General features: G+C 39.8%; 1 protein-coding gene across 9 annotated transcripts in view; it reads right to left on the reverse strand.

Moving 5' to 3' along the window:
- Positions 1 to 24,302, reverse strand: part of CDK5RAP2 (CDK5 regulatory subunit associated protein 2) — a 71,759-nt gene that overhangs the window by 26,572 nt on the left and 20,885 nt on the right. For all 9 annotated transcript variants that reach the window (XM_039720139.1, XM_039720138.1, XM_039720137.1 and 6 more), the window contains 10 exons: positions 19,538 to 19,635; positions 16,549 to 16,679; positions 14,835 to 14,950; positions 13,128 to 13,256; positions 9,001 to 9,096; positions 8,378 to 8,425; positions 7,589 to 7,773; positions 5,041 to 5,503; positions 1,647 to 1,902; positions 160 to 276 (listed from right to left, as the gene is read on the reverse strand). In XM_039720139.1, the coding sequence (XP_039576073.1) occupies positions 160 to 276; positions 1,647 to 1,902; positions 5,041 to 5,503; positions 7,589 to 7,773; positions 8,378 to 8,425; positions 9,001 to 9,096; positions 13,128 to 13,256; positions 14,835 to 14,950; positions 16,549 to 16,679; positions 19,538 to 19,635 (1,639 nt within the window). The remainder of the gene's footprint in view (positions 1 to 159; positions 277 to 1,646; positions 1,903 to 5,040; positions 5,504 to 7,588; positions 7,774 to 8,377; positions 8,426 to 9,000; positions 9,097 to 13,127; positions 13,257 to 14,834; positions 14,951 to 16,548; positions 16,680 to 19,537; positions 19,636 to 24,302) is intronic.

A 24,302-nucleotide genomic window follows, 5' to 3' on the forward strand; every position in this document is an offset into this window, starting at 1 on the left:
TTAATCCATAGCAGCTAAGAAAACCAGATTTAAAATCCACAAATAACAGCAAGGGAGATGATTACCTGAAGCAATTTACAATTTTGTAGAACTCAGAAGAAACTGAAGTTTTTTAATTTCCTTTTTTTAAAAAAATTCTGTACCATATAAATGCTCTACCTTGACAGTTTTGCTGATTTTTGTCCTTCACATTTTCATTCTTGTCCTCTGTACCTGGATCAACATCTTGGAACTCCACCTGGGTCTCAGTATTATCCAGTTTGAGCAATGACACAACTGGAGAACAGTGAAGAAAGGTAAAAGACAAATCAGGAAGAGACTGAAAAAAATTTAAGTGGGGATAGTTAAAAAAAAAATCAAAACCAACCAAATCAATAAATAAAATAAAATTAAAAAAAAATCCCACACCTTATAAACACAAACCTGGTTCTCTGACAGTTTGGAACAGGAAAATCTTTACTGATAATATGAGTATCTTTAAATACTGGAACTAATTATAAGGGTAACCACTCAGAATTCATTGCAAAGGTTCCTACAACAAATGAAGATAAACATTTGTAGGTCCCCTTTGTAATGGAACAGTAAATCAATCTCTAGTGCATTTTTAAATGTTTTATGTTCAGCTTAGAGAAAAGGCTCAGAAGTTTCTCCAAAGTGAGCATTGATCACAAACCAATCTGCTGCAATCACTGCAGCAAGCCTCAGAACCAGCAAGTGTGCAGCACCACTGTTACCCAGGGAAAAGCCAGAGTGGAAAGGAAAGCACAGGACTGCAGCTTCTGATCCCTTTCAGGATCTAATTCAAAGCCCTGCCCTTCAGGATTCTCCATGGGTTTTGCACCTACCAGAATTAATTGCTCCAGTCCAATCAGCCAAAGTATTTATAACAAATTGTACCATACCTGTGCCTAGACAAACAATGTTATTCTTAACAACCCTCTCTGCAGCCTCTGGGTCTGACAATGCTCACCCACCACTTGTCTGAGTCTTATTTTTATATTTATTCTCCCTTACCTATCCTTCACACCCCTACTCAGTTTTTAATCTAACTGCTAAGTGCATTTTTATTTTTCTACCACCCCAAATCTTTATCTAATACCCATTGCTCTGTCTTACAATTTGTCATACTTTGCTGATCCCAGTCAACAACTGAGTTTAAATTAACCCAGCCACAGTGGGAACAGACACAGCTGACTTGACTGATCAGTGGAATATTGGAAAAGTTTAATTATCCAGCATAAACAAAATCAGGATTTTTATACTCTCTTGTCTCCATTACAGGCAGTTTTCATTAAGTTTGGCATCTTATTAAAGGAATTTTTTATTTGCCCAAACAGTGATATATGTGTGCACATGTAAGCAACCTGTGACCTGCCATTTATTACAGACCTTACACGTGTACACAGCATTTTTTGTCCCACAAAAAGCTGGTGTACATCTTTGTGGCAAACAGAAAAAAAGGTTTGCCTTTTTTCAAGGCAAGGTTTGCCTTTTTCAAGGTCTACACATATTTGTCTACTCAAGAAACTTGCAAGATGAAGCAGTATTGTAGCACATAAAGATGATCTGCATTTACTTTCTGCTGCAAGAGAAGCTGCCACTGTTGCAGGCAGGACCACGAGTCACCAGGTTTGTTCTTTATTTACCTCTCCCTGATGTGTTTCCCTGTGCAGGCTCCTCTGGAAGGTTTTCAGCTCCAGACTCATGCAGTAACTCTCCATTAGGCTGTACCTGAAATGGCTTGGTTTCTATTTCACAGGCTCTCAGTCCTTCAGGAGGTGCCCTGGAAGGATGCTGTGCTTCTGGAGCTGATTTCTGCAGCAAAGAGACATTTCCTAATGCTCTGCAGGGTCTCACAGGCACAGGCAGCCGTGACTTCTTGGGCAAGGAAGCAGAGCCAGCCTGAGAAAGGCACGGAAGAAAATGGGCAGCTAGTGACTCATATGTAACAGTCAAGTGTAGGAAGTACAAACAAACAGTCCAGGAAAAATAAAAATTCTCCTGTAAAATCAGGCAGCTGTCACATTAGTTTTGAAAATAAAATTGCATTACCCTTGCCTACATGAGAAGTAAACATTCAGAGAGGCAAAATACCCATTTCACTGGTACAATTTCCTGTAAGTCCCAGCTGTTCATGCATCTATAACTTTCCAGCTCCTGAAGCAGGACAGCAAATCCAGCAGTGCCTACCAAAGGCTTTTAACCACCAGGTGTATCAATTAGCTCTGGATTTGTGACTGCCTTAGGAAAATAGCTTCTCACCCAAACTGACCTCTCCAACTGCTACTTTATATCATTTATATCATAAATGTGTGCCAGCCCAGCAACTTTTTCCCTTAAAACCTTTTTTTCTTTTTTAATTTGAGGAACCTCCTCATTTTTCAACAACTCCTAAGCTTATTTTCTCTTCTTCCTTTAGTTCCACCCAACGTGTCCTACTTCCACACCTTTGAGAAAATCAGCATAACTTTGCATCAGCCACAGAGAAATCCCTTGTGAACAAAACCAGTTTCTTCACCCATCCACTCTATAAATTGCTTCTGAAGGATTCCCATTTCCTGCTGTAACAGACATTCCCTCACTGGAGCTGGGGGAAGCTGCATTTCTTAAGTCACTATATTTTTGCCTCTCATCTTTGGAAGACTGCATAAAATAAATGTTCCTTGTTTAAACCACACAGCATAAACCAGTGCTGTCTCCAAAAAGATAAAAGCATGCCATGTGTTGATGAGAGTTATGGAATTGTGTGTAATAATAATAAAAACCAATAATGGCATGTTCAGATAGATTTAGTTTATAATTTTGCTGTTCATTTGCTTCACCAGTGCTGTTAAGTCCCCTAATTTCTTTCACCACCCAATGTATTCTGAAATACCTTTCCACATTCACTTCTCAGCAATTACAGTCTTTACACAATTTAAAATCATAAAAAGCAAGTTCCATTTTCCAAATGCCATCCTCAATTCCTTTTGTACATATATGAGAACAGTATCCTTCACAGGCTGCAAAATAAATCCAGAACTTCCAGCTAACTAAACTGCTTTAATAACACCAAACCATTTCCAGCTGTCTCAGGGCTGTGGCACAGACACATTTGTCACCCAGATTACCCAAAGGCCACTTCAGCTGGCTACATCAAATTATTTATAAAAGCCATTCCAAAGCTAAAGATACAGTGCATTAGTCCAAACAAGAAAGCTTTTAAAGCAACTCATTCAAGGGCTGCATTGAGGGTGCCACTGATTAAACCAGAGAGGAATCTGGAAATGGTGAATAAGAACAGCAAACTGAAACTCAGGGAAAACAGGAACTTGAAAAGAAAATTGCAGAAAGAATCAGAAAATCATGGAATGGTTTGGGTTGGAAGGGACCTTAAAGCTCACCCCATTCCATCCCCTGCCATGGCAGGGACACCTCCCACTATCCCAGGATGCTCCCAACCCCAGTGTCCAGCCTGGCCTTGGACACTTCCAGGGATCCAGGGGAAGCCACAGCTGCTCTGAGCACCTGTGCCAGGGCCTCACCACCTTCACAGGGAAGAATTTTTTCCTAATATCCCATCTTCAATATCTCAATATCTTGCCCTCCTTCATCTTCAGGCCATTCCCCCTTGTCCTGTCACTTCATGCCCAGGACAAAGCCTTATCAACATCCCTTCATTTACAACCCCCTTCCTTCAGAAAAATGAACCCAACAGGAGCAAGCCAGAATAAAAATGAACCACTCCTAATTGCTACCTCTCAGAAATCTCTTGATCACTAAAGTTATGGAAACCACTCTTTGCAGAAGGTGCTACAACATTCCCTGTTAGCAGTGCACAAAATCAAAAGCAACACTCCCCTTTGTCTGCTCTGCAGGAGCAAAGATCTTCAAAGAGTTTTCAACTTCACTTCTATCACTGCTGCTGAAACAATACACAGAACTCTTTAGCAGACACTGTTTCCCCACTCTTTGTTTGGGATCACAGTCTGCCTGCAGACAGAAGCTTCAAAACTCACCTGGCCCCAGCACACCCTGCCTGCACCCCCAGAACAGACTCTGTGCACTCAGGTGCCAGACAAACACAACAAACTGCCCCCAAGCCACAGGGCACTCCTGGCCACACTGCTCAGGAAGCAAGACACAATGATAGGATGCTAAAAAAAGCCTAAAGTTAAGATTTGAGTTTGTGGAAGTGTCCCACTCTGGAGGGGCTTGACAGCTGGCCTGCAAGCAAAGCTGAGTTAATGGAAGAAATAACAATTGATGATTTTCGAGTGTATCCATAGCAAGGAAGAGGACAAGGCCATCAGCATGGAAACAGATTAGAAAAGATACAGAACATTTCTGTAAGCTGGGCTATGTGCATAAGTAGATGTGTATATGTGCCTTATTAAATTTCTGTAAAACTTTTGCCAATTATATTGATGTTAATTGCTTTGCACCAATGAATATAATAAATTACTGTGATGTAGTTAATGACTTAAGATCACGCTTTGTTAAGGGTATATAAGCTGGAGAACACACAGAGTAAAACCCTTTTTCTCCTTGGACCCATGTCTGACCTAATGCTGACATCCCACCAACCCCCACAGCCTGCTCCCAGATGTGATGCAAATCTGGAATTTTCTAGAACACCCTTGGACCTACGTCTGACCTAATGCTGACATCCCACCGACCCCCACAGCCTGCTCCCAGATGTGATGCAAATCTGGAATTTTCTAGAACACTTTTGCCATTTTAGACTTCATCAGTTCCAAATGCTCTAGTTGTGTACATTATGAACAAGAAACACAGACTCTCTTTTGCCAAAAGCTGTAATATTTACGAGTGTGTGGTCCCAGGGAGGATTGAAATTCAATTAATTAACGTTCTAAAGCATGCTGAAGTAGGAGATGAAAAGCTCTGAACATTAAGAACAATTATCTAAAATATATTTGGCTTACATCTCTTTTCCTAATATTAAAAATCATACAAAAGCAAGATTTAATATTAGAAGTGAAATATATTTTCCCCTTTTATACATCTATTCCCTGAGTACAAAAAAGAGAATAAACTTACTTCATTTGTTCTAGTAAAAGAAAGCCTTTCATGCTGTTCACCCTTCTTATACACATTTTCTTGCTGATGTTCTGCTTCTGCATTTAATCTTGAATATTTTGACTTTTCTTCTGAGGCTCCTTTTTTGCCTTCATGTTTGAATCTCATGACATTACTCTCTAAAGTCATTGTTTGCATAGCTGCATCTTTCAATTCCACTTTCAACAACTGACTCGCCTTATTAATCTGTGGCACTGCATCTGGATAAAGCTTCTCTTCCCCATCAAAAGTTGATTTCAATTCTACTCGCTGCTTTAAGAATTTAGTGACCTGCTTGAAATGTTTGAGTTGAGCTCTTAGTTGAATAATCATTTGCCTAAGATCTTTTTCATCCTTTTTCTCTATATCTTCACTTGAACATTCTTCCTCTGTCGTGTTCAGATGATCTAACAGTTCATTTACAAATTTCATTTGTTCTTGTCTGCTACACTCAGGAAAGAGGAGAGAAAAGACATGAATTTAGATTTTTATTTAAGCAAACAAAAACACCTTCCAAGAAACCCTTCTGCTGTGTTGTGACATATCTGAAATTCCCAGGAGGTTCTGTTTTTACTCACTAATGAATTACTCACTTAACAGAGTTTTTGGATCCTTTTCACAAGATGAATTATATCATAAATTGCCTCATCATGGCTTTTCTTCTATTTCACACAGAAATAGAAGAAATATGAATGGATTCTCAAAAAAGTTTACTCTCTACCTTAAAAGTTAATTTATACCAACACCACACCAGACTCTAGATCATATAATCATAGTTTAGCCCAAGCTGGAAAGAACCCACAAGGACCATCAAAGTGCAACTTCTGGCCCTGATGTTGATTTTTTGTACAAATCTACTCCTCCATGAATTTCTAATGGAACAGGGAAGATGAAAAGTGAGTAATCAGCCAAAAAGCCTACAAAACCAGCTCATTATAGACACCAAACTGCCCCGTGGATAACTAGCAGCTCACGGACAGCAATGTTTTAAGAGAAACTGAAGCCAAATAAGAGACATTTAAAGCACAAGCAAGCTCTGAAATTCTAGAGACAATTTCATGTGTCCAATAGAGAGCTGTTTGTGCCATTAAACATATAAACCAGAGTTTTAAACAACTGCATTTGTATCGTTTAGCATTTGAAATGGTAGAAGCTAACTAGGCTTTTTATGGCTTCCTCTGGCATCTAATGGCATTAGTGAGAATTCAGCTATGCAAAGCACAGGCTCATCACCCATCAGCCTGGTCATTTATACTTGAACACAGGAAAAATTACACACTAGAGTGGTAAAGATGACGGTGCTAGAATTACTCATTAGCCAACTTTTAAGTAAAGATAACAAATAAACAATGTTTTCTCTTCATTTCTAAGGGAGTACTATCTCCTCATTCACCACTAACTACTCCTGTGACAGCTAAGACAATTTATGCCTGTTGGGAGAGTTTTAAATAGTAATGTGAAAATACAGAATTGCCTGAGTGAAGCCAAGTGCAGCATGGTGAACACAGAAACCAGGGTTTAACTTGTGTAACTCCACTGGAGACTCTGCTCCCAGCACTGACAGGCACTGCAAAAGTCACAGAATTCTGCACAGAGTCAGTCCAGAGACCAGGAAAGCAACTAGAGAAGGAGAAGGAGCTACAGAACAAGGAAAAGAACATGAGAATGAGCTACAGCAAAGCTGTAACTCAGTGCTCAACCAGGAGATGAAGTGGTGTGAGCATGAAACTGGGGTAAATCAGTCAGGGTGGGTGGTTTTCCTTGCTTGGCATCGTCCAGTTCCTATGGAAATGAGCATTTCAGCTGGGAATTGATCAAATCCCAGTGTAACACACACACACACACTTGAATTCCACTGGTGCCAGCAGGGCTTGTATAGATTTAGGTCCACAAGTGTTTCCTCCTACATGAAAAGTGACCCAAGAACTGAGAACACAGCTCAGCCAGTCCTACACATGGTGGCACTGGAATAACCCATTAGTGCAGGACAGGGCCCCAGCTCCCTGAACTGAGAGCAGCAAAGCCCTGTCCAGGCAGCCCAGGTGTGCAGCAGCATCCATCCAAAATTATCCCTGTGAAAAGTCATCCTAACTCCAGTTCTTCCATCCTTAGATCCTTTCACATACTGTTTTTACAGTAGTAAAGTGCTGTCCCTTCCACCACACCACTTTTCACTGACCTGTGCTCTCAGATATTTTGGTTTTTCAAGAAAAATAGCAGCTACTGTCAACTAAGCCCTTTGACTCTGTTAGACCCCACCCTGGAAACAATCAGTCCCTGCAGTAAAGCTCCCTGGATCAGTAACTTTTCAGAGTTTCTTTCCTGCAATGGGTTTTTTTAAGGATTTCTACTGATAGTATGTTTCCTAATTACTTAATTGCATGATAGACTAAAATGGTTCTGAAGGTGCCTTGCCAATCTCTCAGGTAAATTAGACAGTGCCATTATCTAAATTCACTTTAGCAAAATTACCTTATTCTCTTCTCAAATAGAAATACTGTCAAAAGCAGTGCATATCCCTCATACTCACGTCGATTCCAGCACAGATGTTCTATTTTCTCTAAGAAGGGATGTGAGCAAGTTCTCTTCTGTTTCATGTTCACTCATTCCTGTTCTCAAGTGTTTGTCAGTTGTATCATGCTCAAATTGAGGCTTAATTGGACTCCTATAATGTCTGTCTTTGCAGAAACTCTCTGAATAGCCTGATGGAGTTATCTGTTTAAAAATTGCAAACATTGTCTTATTACACAGGTATGTAATGTTCTATTAAATTCAGGGCTCTAATCTTTCTGTAATCAGGTTCTGTAATTCCTGATGCTCTTTATCTACATTAAGAAGCACCCACAGACATTTTGCTGACTATTTATTAATAGAAAAACTAATTAACATCTATTTCATATGATTAATTCATAGGGATCAGTTGTTTAGTAAGGAGTAGGAAGATTTCCCTGAAGGTCTTTATCTAACAAGAGGTATGAAACTTCTGGAATGTTGCCTGCAGACTGCAGCTAACAATTTTATTAGCTCAGCTTTGAATCATTTATATTTACAGTACAGATTCTGTCCTGGGATCTCCAGATTCAAGCCCTGATGGCTGGGACAGAACAAAACTTGGAAGCATTTATAAGCTGCCAACTTTCTGTATAAAATACCATGGATGTTTCCCATGAAATTCCTACCCGGGATCTCCACACTCATTCAAACCCCAATTAAACAATCAAAATCTGCAGCAATGACATGAAAGTTCAATCTGGGCCCATCTGGGTACAATTCCCATCAGCAACAAGAGCCAAAAGAGCTTTTACAATACATCACTTACCTGTTTATCCACCTCACAAGGAAAATCCAAAGATACTTGAAGGCATACCTGGTAAACAGAGATGCACAGAAATTAGAGATTTCATAAAGCAAAATATCACCCTCCTTCAACATTACAAACCAGTTTGCAACCTGAGTTATTTTATGATTCCATGATGCTTTATCTTACATTGATTAGATAGAGACCAACAGGTTCCTGTTTGTATGAAAATGCAGTTTACCATTTATCATTTACCAAGCTATCAAGCATTTCAACCCTAAAGAAGGATCTACAGGATTTTTGTCTCAATCACAGCAAGTGAATCTCTCACAATTTGTACTCCAGGCCTGACTGCAATGGAGGCAGGAGATCAACCTGTGTGGATGGAAAGAAACACAATTTCAAGGGGCTCTGTCACCCCCACTCAGGATGACTATGAGTACTCAAACAGAAATCTTGAATGCAAAACCAGCCCAGAAACACAGGAAAAAGCTTCCAGAAGATCTTCAGGATAACAATTAGCTGAAAGTAAAATCAGAAACCCAGAAAAGTATGTTTTGTTTGCAAAAGACTTTATGCTCTAAGAAAATGAAGGCATTTTAAAGGCATGTAGAGAAGAGAGCACTGTCTCATAATGCTCCTACCTGACTGACCCTCTCACAAAACTGACTGTTCTGCACCTTCTTGTCATTGCCACCATCTTCAGGCTGCATCACAGGCTTCTCTGCTGTTTCAAGACACTACACAAAGTATGGAATGATGTGAAAATGTAGCACAAAAAAAATACTGTGATATGAAACGTGCATAAATAAGTCAGTGATATGTCTTAAAAGAAAAATAAAAAAGCCTGTAACACAAAGTAACAAACACTGAATTAGATTCCTTCAACAAGATCAAAGAAAATTAATATAAACCCCAGGAATTACTCATATCAAATAAAGAGAAACTTTATCTTATACATTTCTTCATTTTCATTTAACCCTTCCTCCTCAGAATTTATAGAACATATAAAAACCATTTAACCTCTCATGGCAAAGGAACTCTGTATCCTCAGTCGTGTCCCCATTCTGCCTATTTTATTTTCCAATTTCCAGAATTTATTTTTATTTGCTACACAATTTAGGCTCTGCTCCAGCATTCAAGAAATAGATGCTTTTAAAACTAAGCACATGTGGCTTGCTGTACACTAGAAAGATTTACTGTGCCACTGAAGGTTACAATCTGCTGTGTCTATGCCTACTTTTGCCCATTTGCAGCAAATGGTGCCAAATCATCTTTTACTCCCTGTTTCCCACAGAACCCAACCCACCTCACTGCCTGAGCAAAGAGGAGGAGGAGGATGAGGACTCAGCTTTTTTAGGGGCAGCACCCATGTCCCTGACATCAGCATCCCTGAGAGCAGGAGCAGATCCCCTTTGGTTTGCTGGATGCTGTTGAGCACTTCCAGGGATCCAGAGGCTGCTCTGGGCACCCTGTGCCAGGGCCTGCCCACCCTCCCAGAGAAAAATTTCTTCCTAATGTCCCACCTAAACCTGCACTCCTTCATCTTAAGGCCATTGCCTGTGTCCTGTCCCTCCAGGCCTTGTCCCCAGTCCCTCTGCAGCTCTCCTGGAGCCCCTTCAGGGCTCTGAGCTCTCCCTGGAGCTTCTCCTCTCCAGGTGAGCACACCCAGGTGTCCCAGCCTGGCTCCAGGCCTTGGAGCACCTCTGTGGCTCCTCTGGAAACTCTAATTATGCCAAGCCATGGGTAGGACACAGCCCTGACACAGAGATCCCAACCCTGGGACAGAGCTGGTTCTGCTTCCCCAGAACACTGGGAATTGAGTGGATGTGTGTGGTTTGATTTTGATTTTTTAATTGAGTATGCATTGAATGTATGCATATATAAATATATATATAGATAAAAAATATACATATATATGCACAAAATTAATGAGAAAAGCCCTTTTATCTCCCAAGCCTTTGCAGTATAAGCAAGTCTAATGGTTTTAGGTATGAATTTTAAAAGGCAGAAACTGGATGGTGCAGAGCATTAATATATTTGCCTTTTACAGCCAGAATTCTATATGGAAAACTGACTTCCAAGTCATGTTTGAATTACCTTGGTATTTTCACTCAGACTTGGTTTTGTAGGACAACACAGAGTAAAGACAATTTGAAAGCTGGTGAAAGACACAGAGGGGGTTAGGGTAGATAACAAGAGCATGCATTACAAAAAAAATTTTTGCTGTAATCATGGGATGCCAAAAGTCCAATAGTGTTAACTATTATTTTAAAAAAACCTATTTAGGTTGATTCTTCCCTGTGGAGGTTAAACACAAACCCTACATTTGTGTATAAAAAATAAACTTACTTGCACATGCAACTTACCCATGCAATGCAACTACCTTTTATGGGTCAACATTATTTAGTATCTGCTTTTCCCAGGCTAGTATTTGGTTGAATAAGTGAGGATTCATTAATGAAATTACTGCATAAAACCAACAGGTTGTAAATACACTGTGACAATAAATCACTGCAGGCTGAGCCTGATGCTATGGTCCTGTCTGAGAGGCTAACACATCCTGGACTCCAAGGAATATGACCTCATGTGCAACAAAATATTAAAAGAAAATAAGTGTCTTTAGGCCAGAAAGATAAGTCTACCAAAAAATAAGCTGCCTGTTTTCAAGTATTTCCGTGGAGACTGAAAACCAGGAGAATGTTTTTCCTAAATGAAGCACTGATGTGCTTGGTTTGCAAAGCTCCCCAGAGCCCTGAAGGCTGAAATCACTGAGGCTGCTCCTCTCTGAGAAGGCAGATGTTCAGAGGACAGCACAAAAACAACCTTTTCCTCTCCTCCTTCTCCCCCCCAGTATGAACAGGAAGGCAAGGAGCAGAGGACAAGGGGCTGTCAGAGCCTGCAGAGGCACCAACGTGCACATTCCTCTGATTTGTGCTCTGCTTTGGGAAGGAAAAGCAGGATGGGAGCATTTTAAGAACCTGAGGAAGATCCCATATCCAAATTCCTCTTACAACACAGATGTCAGTGTCACCCCAGCACTACCTGCCAACAAATTCTAGCTCAAAAAACACAAAAAAAAATCTTAAGGGGTTTTTGAGAGTGGTTGTTAATATGCAAAACACACTGTTGTCATACCCATAACCCAATATCCATTTATTGCCACACCTGATAAAAAGATAGCTTTTGAACTAAAAACTTTTAACTAAAGATCCTTTCATTTTTGAGCTCCATAGTACAACAGTCATTCTGGCATTGATTAAAATCCACATTTAACTTTCCTATTTCCTTTCCCAGAACGATGAGGTTTATTTATACTTTACAAGCCTCACTCTGTGTCATTTTACATCTGATTCTGCAGCTCCTTCAGTGAGCAGCCCTGTATGTAGCTGTCAAGTCGAGAGGGGCACACAGCATCCTGTCACGATAATCCTGGCACAGGACAGGAATTCCTTTGGAATTCACCGTGGCATCCACGGGGATGCAGAGCCCTCTGCAGGATGACGAGACAAATTGCTGAAAATGTTAATTACAGAGAGTGCAGGCACCCGGAGAGGGATCACCCAGCAGCTCTTCTCCCAAACCTCTCAGTGACACATAAATTCACCATTTCAATAAAACCACGGCACACCTAAAGGTCTGTTTCTAATTTAAAATATGCTTCGATTAAAGACAGCATGACTGTGTCTTAAAACTGAAGAAGCAAAAATATTTTGTGACTGTCCCAGTACACCTGCAGCACATCCAGGAAAAGACAGGAGCTTTTTTCCTGAGTTCTGCAGAAAAAAAAACATTAATTCCACAGTCCCAGTTCTTGAATCAGCCAGTCCTGCATAGAACTGATGCAAACTATTTCTAATCTTGTTCTTTTGAGTTTAATTCAGGAATTCAAGACACAAAGAACCAGCACCATCATCATTCCTTTTGTATTTTTTCCTTCCTCTTTAATACATTTTGCACAAGGATGGAACTGAAAGCAAAAGCCACAAAGGAACGTAAAGACAAACACTACCAGCCACATTTCAAGTAACATTTCCAAGCTGGAAGGGTCACCCAGAACGTCCTGGACAACCTTCACCACTCCCACATGCATGGGGACCCAGCACCCAAAATGCTCCCAGTGCAAGGATTTTGCCAAGGGCTCTCCTTCCCCACAGCTGAGAACAGTCCCACCTTTGGGGAAATGAATGAAACACCCAGCAGGGATTATTTATTTCCTTGCACCTCTCAGCAAGCCACTACAGTGCTGGACCCTTTTTCAAGTACTTCTCTATTCTCTAGGAAGAAACAGCCACCTGTTCAGGTGACCTGAAGTTCTATTCCTTGGGTTTTGGCTACACTGAACCCTCCTATTCTGAAGAGATCTGAAGGAAACTCTTAAATAATTAGACACAGCCTGAGAATTACTATGCAATAACAAACAGACTTTCAGGAACAACTACAATGTTTTTTAAGATATTGCTTCCTTGTAATGTTAACTATTTCCCTCCCTTTCAATTGACAAAACAAATAGATCACAGACCCAATTAATATTTAAATTAATATGTTGCTTCCCTAAAATCAACTTGACACATCACTGAACACTTGCATTGAGCTGCTTCTCTGTCATGCTAACATGTTAAAGTTGTTTACATCATTAATTAAAAAAGTTATTATAAGGAATTAGCAACCTCAGCCCCAAGGGCTTTACACTCCTGCACTGATGGAAACGACTCCACAAGGCAGATCAGATGTGAGAGTCAGACTCACTACTTTAAAACAGAAAACCTACCTCTTTGTGGTTTAGTATTTCCAGTGCTTCCTTTCCTTGAGAATCCTTTGTACAACACCCAGACTGTCTTGCCTTAAGTTCTTGATTAATTGACTGCAGCTCTTTGACCATCAGCAGCAGGTCAGCAACCTAAATAACCAAAGGAAGAACAAGCAGAACTGGCAACATCCAAACCAGTGGGAAAACAAATGATGGCAGATAAATCTCCAGCTAAATGCAAACTGCACAGTTGGAAGCCTGGGTTTGTTTATCTGCTCCTGTGTTAATCTCCCTAGGTATGGAAACATGCTTCTGTATTTGTGAATTAGTGCTCTAGGTACCTTCATTTGGAACACTGTAGTTCACAGTCAGTTATTAAGTTTAGGTAACAAGTTTCACAACTCAGTAACAAGAACAAACCTGAGGGCATTCACACAAACAGCTGATTTGAGAAGAAACATTTAATGCAAGAAAAAACAGCATTACTGGAAAGCAGCAGCATTCAGGAACAAGCTGTTCTTCTCTCTCCAACCCCCTTTAAAAGCCACTCTCATTCTGAGCAGTTTCACAGACACACAATCTGACTGGAGTTCAAAACTCCCATGGCCACAAAGCCATGAAGCGTATCAAGAAGGTAATGTCTGGAGAAAAAAGTGAAATCTTTTTATCAGATCAATAAATATACTTGGAAAACTAGGTCAGCTTTCAGTCACACCCTTTTTCCAGTAAGAACTTACTTATAAATATCTTTTGCTAATATATTTTGTCCCTTAGCCTTCTGAAGGGAACATACTCAGAGATAAAAGCAGTGAAACCCCAGAATGGCACTGGGACACAATCTGGGTTTTTTTAGGGACACCTGTTCCAAGCAAGACAAACTTCCTTCCTTCAGACTCCCCACCTCCAGAGCATGAGCACCTGCCTACAATTCAGCTGTCCTGAGAAACAGAAAAACTTCACTTTTGCTCAGGCCCAACCAACCATACTCAGAATTATTCCTTGTCATGAACTTGAGCATGGATCAGACATCACTGTGCAGGATCAGGAGAAAGAGAAGTTTCTGAACTCCAATACTGATTCATTGTTTGGTCTGCATATTTCATCCCTGTGAATTTCAGTTCTCCTTACAGACAGTAGAGAACTCACCTCAGGGTTATTTTATAACATGCCCAATTTACCAAAAGATTTGCAAGTCCTGGGATGGAGTGTGCTATACACAATATAGACACCACACCTCCATGATTAATGAAGGTGAATAAAACACACATTGTGGGATGCTCAAGGCAAAACCTTTCTTTGGAGTTGATGTAGATGGTGCCTGAAACATGGCACTGAGTCAGGAATATAGAGTATAGACACCACACCTCCATGATTAATGAAGGTGAATAAAACACACATTGTGGGATGCTCAAGGCAAAACCTTTCTTTGGAGTTGATGTAGATGGTGCCTGAAACATGGCACTGAGTCAGAACCTTGAGTCCAGGTGTCCAACACCACAAAACCCTGGCTGCAAATCAGTCAGCTTCCAGCTGATTCTGAAGCCCAGGGATGTAACAAAGTCTAAAGAGCTCATGAAAGGTGGGTCACAGACCACACAGATGGGAGCTTCAAATCCTTTCAGAACTACCCAACTGTACCTAAATAAATGTTTCTGTGAGAGACACAGAAACTAGAAACAAAGCAGAATTAAGCCACTAGGAACAGTAAATAATGAAACAGATCAATACCTTTTTTTTAAGTTCTTCCAGAGACAGATGGTCTATCTGAAGGCTTAAATGGTCTTGTTCTCCCAAACAGATACTCATATAAGATGTTTGATCTCCACAGAAAGATAGAGTTTCATCTGCCAAAATAGCCAAGGCCAGACGTTATTTCAGAAACTCCATTTGCAGGAAAACACAGCACAGAATGCACAGGACATTTCCAATAAGAACCTTCCAGTAAGTCTGTGGGAGGCCAGTTAGAATGTTTCATTCCCAAAATAAGCTTTCTGTTTAATTGAAAAAAATTTGTCCTCATATTTCTTTGTGCTTCTGTCACACACACTTGCTGCATTTTCTGTGGCTGTATTTTCTGTGGTTATCAGCATGAGTTGTGAATGTAATTCTGAATTATAATTTACATATTTAGCATTACAATTAGAAATATTTTTTAGGAAGGATAAGTTAGGCATGAATAGTTATTTTATTTTAACAATAGTTTTATGAGCATGAACTCAAGGTCTCAAAGAAAAATGCCAGGTTAGACAAAGTTAATGAACTTATTTTGCTTTTGGGTCAAAAGAATGCAGTAATTGGATTGAAAATAGTTACTTATTCACTCCCTCTATAACTGCAGGAATTATTTATGTTTCAATAAACACCTGTTTATTTACAATATAAATGACAGTCAATTCTATAAATAAATCTCATTAGATAGGGAGAAAGCATAACTAAATTAGGACAAAGAAGAGACATGCAAATCCTACTCCCAGTTCTGACACTGATCCCGTGACTGCTGCAAGGACCCACAAGTCACAAATCATTACTAATTTTTCAGCCTTTATTCCCACCAGCCTCACCCTCAGCACAACAGCTCCTGAGAACCCTGGAGTATCCACAAGACCCTTTGGCCCACCCTGGTTGTTGATTATCTCTGGGCTTTTGAGGTTGGAAACTCTGAAACAGCTGAAGTTTACCTTTTGTCACTTATCAGAGCTGTCAAGTGATGCTAAAATTGAAAATCTAAGTTGAAAGGGGAAGTGAACAGGCTTTCCTGTTATTTATATATCCCCTATGGGATAAAACAGAAACATCTTGTACATATGCAGTAAACTATTTAATGATACCCACTTATATTATTCTTTTCTATATCTAAGAATATACTAAAAACACCTCCCAAGACATACAGCAAAAAAGCCAGAAGCTAAGCTATATTTAAGAGCTCTACTTTTTCTGAATTACTAAGTAACAAAACTTCTGGGTATTTTTTTCTTTCTCTGGAAATCCTTCTGTTAGGAGGAGGTTACCAGGGCTTCAGCCACAAGCTCTTTGGGAAATAATTACACCCCATGGTCAGAAAGTGACCCTATGGCCACCGAGTGATTCCAAGGCAGGAATCTCTGACTTTTGTGGAAAACAGTAAATTCTGTGGGTACAAAGCTGCAGGCAGCATGAAATGATCCCTGCAGTAGAACTGCCATGGAATTTCTAACATTTGCTGCATGGAAAGAGAGAATCAGTCCCTCTGTATGTGCCCTGATTGCTCCAAGGCATTCTGTTACAAATCCACCAAATCATCTCTATAAAAAGTCAAAAAGAAATCTTTTTGCACCTTTCAAAAAGAAATATTTTTACACCTTTTTTACTCTCAAATATTTTTTCTCCATGCCAGCAAACTGACTGTAATAAAACCACTTTTCTTTTGTGCAAGAGGAAGGCTGGGCTGGGCATGGGTACAAACCTTTGTGGTTTTTCATGTCCTTAATCTGATCTTGTAAAATCTTCTGGAGATTCCTGTTACCTAAAACATCTTCTTCCAGTTGTTTTCTCAACATGAAAATGTTGTTCAGTTCCACTTGCAAGCTATTTATACTGGAAAAAAAAAAGGGACAAATTAATCTCTGAGATTCAATTCAAAACATTTTGGTGTGCACTGGTGTTTTCTCCACTCAGGCTTGCACCCACTTCCCATTCCCCACGGCTGGGTTTCATCCCACACTTCCATCATTCTGATGCATAAGCACAAACAAATCCCTACATAGAAAGAGGAGATTAAATGTTTACACACACAGCATTTTCCTGCTCTTTTGGGCTCTGCTGCCTAAATCAGCTTCCCCATGACAGAGCCTCTTTCTGAGCAGTTCTTTTTAAGGAAAATCTAAATTACTATCTTCTAAAAACTGAGCCAGAAAAATATCATTATCACATAATGCTGATGGCTTTGTGTATTCCATTATGTGGTGACCATGGAAACTTTGTTCCCTTGCCACAGAGCTATACCAGATAATCTAATCCTGCACTTAGGAAAAATATCAAAAGATCCTGTTCCATTGAAAATAGGACCCAGACACAACTAACTGTTTTATTTCTTCATTTATCCACAGCCTGTATAAAGACCCCTTGAGTTCTAAATTGCCTCAAATGTCTCAGTTACCACAATGGAGCATAAATGTCCAAATGTAGAATTTATAATTTTGTCGAGGTGAATTAATTTTTTAAGCAACTTTGCTACTGAAGCTCTTCAGCATCAGCAGCCCCTCAGGCCCCAGAATCTGCTGCCCCTTGCTACATCTTCCCACACCCTTCAACTACACCAGCAGGGCAGTTCTGATCAATCTGTAAAAAGATTTAAGTGCTGAAAATAAAGCAACCTGAAACTGTAATAAAATGAAATAATATTGATTAAATTAAAAAAGAGGCTGTTACTGAACTCTTTGTATTATTTATTTTTGCTTTTACTTCACTTAGCATTTTAAGATAAATTAAGCTGCTGCAGGATTTCCAAGACACTGCACTAAATGACAGAAAATTCAGGGATCCTTAAAAAGATTTCAATCCACCTGATGGGAGACTGTACAGGAACACAGAGCACATTGTACTTGCATGAGAATAACAGAGTATTGTAGACGCACATTAATTAAAAGCTACATGTATGAAAAGCCTCTCAGTCTGTCTCCTGACAAGTGTGCTGTTGTCAGGGACTCCTGCATAAGAAACTACTGCTTTAACCAATTCTTCCTCATACAAGAGCTTCTTTAAGTGAGAGCTCTCTTAAATGCTCAGCAAAAACAGATTAAGAGTAAGACCAAACCAACACCTGACTAGAAGCCAGGTAAGCACATTTTCTCCTTTTCATGAGTTAAAGGTTTTATGAGAACAAGCACTGATTCCCCTCTTGGAGAAAGAAGGAATGTCTTGGTCCTGACACCCAGTAGCTCATTTTGAAAAATAACCACCCAGGTTGCTTAAAATAAATAATGCCTAAAAGAAGATGTCAGCAAGAAAACAGATGTGTGCCCAAAATCCATGTCACTGCTGATGGCAATTAAACCCAGCTTCCTCCTCTGTGTATCTGCAGGGCTTGTTTACCCATTCCCCAGAAGTTTGGGATTTAAGTCTTGATGTAGTTTCCAGCACATTTCAGCCCCCAAAACTGGGAGATGGAGGAATAAGAGCAGCTCCAAGCCCTAGCTCACTGTGCATCCTCTGCACTGACTGCTCCATGCATCCCAAAATCCCACATCAGGGATCAGGACTAATGATCCTGATCCTACAGAAGCTCATTGCAAAAGCCCAGTGATTACACCTGCAGCTCTGGGTTTCCTTATTTGAGAGGCATTCTAGGAACAGCCAGTTTCAGAGCACACTGCTTTGTTGTCATTGCTGTACAGAACGTGGAGCCCCTCCTTGCCCACAGAGCAGGAGCCACTGCCAGGTCCCACTCTTCACATGAAATCAGAAATCATCTCCATCAGCTATGGATTATTTTTCATTAGTATTTTTTGGTCCTGAGCTGTGGCCAAGCACAAGCTGGCATTGCTGCTAAGTGCTTAACCCACACACAAATCTCATCTAGGTTAGTGCTACTTCTCTTTATGGTTTCCAAACTATAGTGGTCTATAAAACAACTGCAAAATACAAATAAATGTTCCCCCAAAGTTGGCAGGTATAAGCCACTGCTTTCAGGAGCTGGCTCTCAAATGTTTTAAATATGTCATTAAAAATTTGCAATTATAACAGCAATTTTTTTATAAAACATTTAAATTTCATTTGTCTACAGACTAAACATTTTCTTTATCATAATGTCTCCTCCTCAACTGCCAAGCAATAACAGGATACAGAGTAGGCTGCAGATTTCTTTCTGAATTGTTGGGTTCTTTGATTTTAAAAGGTTAAAAACTACTTGCTCCTGCCACCCTTTTCAATGCTTTACACTGAAAGTGTACTATACAAACTATAAAAAACACTATACTATACAAACAAAAAAAAACTTCAATTACTCAGTTTTGTTTAACCTCCTCCCAAATCTTGCATATTTATATTCTCATCAAAATTCTCACAGTGTCACTTTAAAGATAAGCATTATCTGTATTTTAGGAGTAAAAAATGGCAAATTGTCCAGTACCCAAAAGTTCACTGCAATTTGGTTTTACAACAGATGCCAAAACACAAGACCTAAGCATGGAAAATCCAGCTGCTTACTTTGGTACCTAAATGGAAACAGGGCTCATTTGAGATTCCAATCTGAAAAGAAACATTTTCAGAAACATTTTAAGTAATTTAGATAATAGCAACTCACTTACATAAATATTTCTCTTTAGAGACTACTACAGAGAGCTTATAAACAACTGGCCAGAACAAACTAATCTCCAGTAAAGCTGCACATTTTTTCACAACTTCTGACTTTTGCCCTTTGAGTTCAGATTATCCTCCAAAGCAGAAGCACTTACCTATCTGACTCCTTGAAGGTCTTCACTAGAGTAGAATAAATATTCTGTTCTTTCCTTAAAGCAAGGATCAGCTTCTCATATTCAGCTTCTTTATTTTCCTAAATGAAAAGAACATACTGTGCTTACAATGTGATTTTCATGTCTGTTCCCATGTCTGTGCCCATGTGTCCTGAGGCATTTGTAAAGAAGCTGAAATCCCAGTTTTCTGCACAGGATCACCAATGCCCAACATGGATCTGAGAACCATTCACTGCCCTTAAATCCAGCTGTTATTGAAGGAGGAAAAGACTGTTTCACTGTGTACCTACCATGAGTGAATCACACCTCAACAGTGCTCCAGCATTTTTCTGACAGCCTCAGAAGTTTCCCCCATCCCCAACAAAAGCATCCTCACTCCCAAAGTTCCCACAACAGGAACAACCTGGCAGGCAGCTTTCCCAGAGGAGGGGAAGGGAGAGCAAACAAGCCAAAGCTCCAAGCACACATTTTAGAACAAGTCCTCTTTGTGTTCTGGATAAAATTGGCTTTTTTGGGGTGAGGAAATCCAGCAAATTCTGTTCCAGCTCTGAATAAGAAGGATTCTATTGAGCCCCAAATAAAGGATGAAGATATCAAACACTCCATAAGTCAGTTTTCTGCACACTACAAGCTGCTGCTTCACTCATGGTGTGAAGAAAAGAAAATGGTTTACCTGCAGTCTTGCTCACAGAAAGGATGGTATTATTATTATTATTATAAAAATAAACATAAACTCTTATGGTACATTCTCAGTAAGGATCCACTAATTTCCCCAGACTTTTTTCACTCCAAAACAACCAGACAGTCACTTTTTCAGCAGGAAGTAAAAAATGCAGCTATTTAATGGAGTATTTTCTTGCACTTACTATGTAGAAGTATCTAAAATATCAGTCATTTCCAAAGAGAAAATAACTAGGATATTATAGCAAATTTAGATGTATTGATATCAGCCAAAAATTCTGCCTCTGTTAAAGAATTTTTGGTTCTCTCAGTTTTCTATTTTGATGGAAAACTGAAAGGAGGAAGAAGGAAAGGTGCCACAGCTAAGGGGGAATTTCAGCTAAGGGAACTCTTAAGAGATGCTAAATCATTAGTGAACAGATCATTAACAAGGAAGAAACCTACACCCAGGAGTTTTAAGCAGCTGTTATTATTCCAACTGCAATTCCTAAGGAGGAAATTGCAACCAAAAAAAATTCAGCTACAATAGAATCTCGTTAATTCACACTAAAGATGCAAAGACTGCTAATTTGAACAATTCAGTGCTCTGCAAAGTAAACAGCACAAAAGCAAGGACAACCGGTGTTTACTTTTAATTATTTACACTCTTACTTCACAATATGCCAGCAAATATGTTAAATAATGTTTTGCAAGTGTAATCAAGCTGTGATCAGGTGACTCCAGTTAAGGCAACCTGCCTGGCAGGTCCTGCTGCAGCTTCTACCACTGATGCTCCAGAGTCTTTGAAGAGGTGACCCTGCCTTTGGACAGGCGCTCCATGTTCAGCTGCCATCATCTTCCTTGAGAAAGTCTCATTATTAAAGAAATGAAAAAGCTTTCTCCACCATTTCTGTGTACCAGTCTAATTACTTTAACTTTGCCTGATGCTTTTAGAACCTTGGCATACCAGGCTGCAGACAACACAAAAAGAGACAAGAAATGTACCTCCAAAAGCAGCTCATTTGTTCAATGATCTGCCCACCATGATGCACTGAGGGAGGCAGAGGGTGATTCAAAAATTTAACAGTACCTAAAGGCTGCATCTAAGAGACATTCCCAGGTTCTAGTGCAATTTAGACATTAAATGCTATTCTGTATCAAAGTGCAAAATCCTGAGCTTCACATCGAATTTATTATCTAGATGAGCAGAGGAAGAGCTCCCAGCAAAGCTGCTGACTGAGCATGGAGAAACACAAAAACAGATGGAGGTGGGTGATCCAGAGGCCAGTAATAAAATAATCTCATGAAAAAAAAGAAGTTTAAAAGTACATCTTGCAGCCTAAATTAAGGAGTCTTATCCATGTGCTGGAATCTAAGCCTTTCAAGAACAGACATTAAGCGAGAAATACATAGGTTGTAATTTAAGTTGGAAAAGTTTGATCACAAACACTGACCAATGTTATAGAAAGCAAAAGGAAAAAATTATTCTTTTTACTTAATTTAGTTATTTCACAGTCTGTTAAAAGTTCTAGTGAGCTCCTCCATATGTCTGATCCAAACCTTGCAATTATTACTGAAGACACTACAGAACTGTATCCTAATTAAAGCTCTTCCTGAAGCCCTGGCAGGGCACTGTCATTGCACAGAGTTAGGGAGCACAAATGAGGAAAGGAATGGCTGCTGCATGAATAAAGCAGTGCAACACACAAACCCTGTTCCACTTCCCTGTTCCTTTTAGCATTCACATGTTTGGTTCTCCATTTGTACCAAAATCTCAGTAACCTCATGAAATCCTCCCAACTCTTTCTGCCTAACAGGAGACACGAGCTGTTTCTTAATTCCAAATGTCACAGGCTATACACAAATTATTAAATTCTAAATTCAACTACCTAGGTAAAGGTTAGCAAAATCACGAGGAAATGTTCCTGATTTTTTCAGAATCTTTCATGAATAATAAGGATGAGGAGATGAGCATGAACATCCCTTTTTTTTGTACATTATTACTGTCATTTCTAAATAACGCGTAGGAGTGAATTATTTCAATCAACTCCCCGACGGTACACAAAACATAAGGCAGCTCTGTAACTTAAATAGACTGAAATGCTGTGGGAGTTAATGAAACATTAAACCTCTTGACACATGGTGTGAGGGAAAATGTGTTAGAGGAGATAGCTGCAAGACATCCAGGACCATATTGCAGTGAAGGATTTATATTCCCGTGAAAGGAGGCAATCTAATATGTTAAAGTCTATATTTAAGTCTGAAATACTATTCCTAAGCAGCAATAGTGGAAAACATAACTTATTTTCATTAAAGGTTCCTTAGACTGTAAGCAATGAAAGTAAGAGGTTTATACCCCCACAATAAATAACTTATTGGCAACGTCACAAGAATATCTGGTTGCCTCACTGAATGTTCTCCTGCTTCCAACAACCCTCAGGATCATTCCAAAATCTCTGAAGGTTAAAGGATAAATGACTCAGAGAAGGATATTAGCTATACCTCCTCACTGCTCCATTCATTCATCCATCACTAGAATTTGGTCATTTCTTCCAATTTCTAAATTCCTTGTCTGTAAAACACATTTAACTCTGAGACTTCCCCAAGTCAGAAGTTACTAGACTCCCCTAATTATCAATGCCCTCATTCACTCTCTCTAGACCATGACAATGGCTCAAAAATCCAAACTCCAAAAGTAGAACCTATAATTTATCTTTCCTGGCCTGGCTAAGGCACACAGCAGAGCTTTGGGTGTTGGTTACTTTAAAATTTATCATTATATTAAAATAAAGTACAACGATATGCTGAAAGAGAGAAAAGTTCAGTATCTCTCCAATCAATTTCATCAACTTTAAAAGATCAGTGAGGCTGAAGAGCCTGGTTTCTGTCCCCTCTGGTGGGGAGGATCCAGCTGTGGGTTTGTTGAGAGTCAGTGCAGCGCAGCAAAGCCATCCAAGAGCGCCAGGCAGCCAATGAGAGCAGAGCTCTGGATAATCTGTGTCCAAAAACTGCTGATTAATATGCCCAAGTGGGTCCTTACAGGAGATAGGTGACACAGAGGTTGAGCCGAGAGGACAATGGGCTGTGATTAGCTATTGTTCAGTCACTGAGTGCACGGCAGCAGAGAATGAGCTGTGATTAGCAGGTGGGTCTGGGTGATTGCCTGCACTGCCTGCCACTGCTCCTGCCCTGGTTATCCACCTGAACCGAGTGAGGGCAACACAGGCAAGGCAGTGTTTGATTTCCATTAATTCCCTGTGATTTTCCATCCTAGGTCCCTTTGTGACAGAAGTTAGGTGCATGCACTGCAGTTTGTTGTGCAGAAGTGGAATTTCCCCCCCAGCCTTTCCCAGACCATTTTCTGTGTCTGCACATTCACATGTACTGGGATAAAGCCTCACTGCTGCCCAGGCAAACAGGGCTGCAGCTCCTTTCCTTTGAGCTGGTCACACAACCAGGACTCCACATGTTCTTGTTTCTCCCATGGTTAATTACAGTGCCCATTACATTCATCATCTCACCACCAGACTGCTCAGAATGTGACCCAAAACTGCACTTCTGTTTCCTTTGCCATTGGCTCCCTTTATTTTGAACTCTTGAGAAAGTCTCGTTAATGACTGACATATTATCAAAGAAATGAAAAAGCTTTCTCCACCATTTCTGTGTACCAGTCTAATTATTTTAACTTTGCCTGATGCTTTTAGAAACCTTGACACACCAGGCTGCAAACAACACAAAAAGAGACAAGAAATGTACCTTCAAAAGCAGCTCATTTGTTCAATGATCTGTACACCATGATGCACTGATGGAGTCAGGCAGTGATTCAAAAATTTAACAGTACCTGACTTCTTTTTGCTGGAGCAGAATGGAGGGTAAAGAGAGAAGGAAGTACTTCTAAAATTAAAATTTTGACCTCTCACTTCAGGTACAAGTCTTTTCAATTCATGGCATCAAATAAAGTAATGGGCATATATTGCTCATCCTTTTTTAATATACATATTTCTCTATAAGTTCTTCTTTGCCTTAAAGCAGTTTTCTTCTTGCCCTGGACATGTTTTCACTCCTACCTGTATTTATCCTCACATTC

This window comes from Passer montanus, unplaced genomic scaffold, assembly GCF_014805655.1.
Source record: "Passer montanus isolate IOZ18808 unplaced genomic scaffold, ASM1480565v1 scaffold43, whole genome shotgun sequence".
NCBI classification, from domain to species: domain Eukaryota; kingdom Metazoa; phylum Chordata; class Aves; order Passeriformes; family Passeridae; genus Passer; species Passer montanus.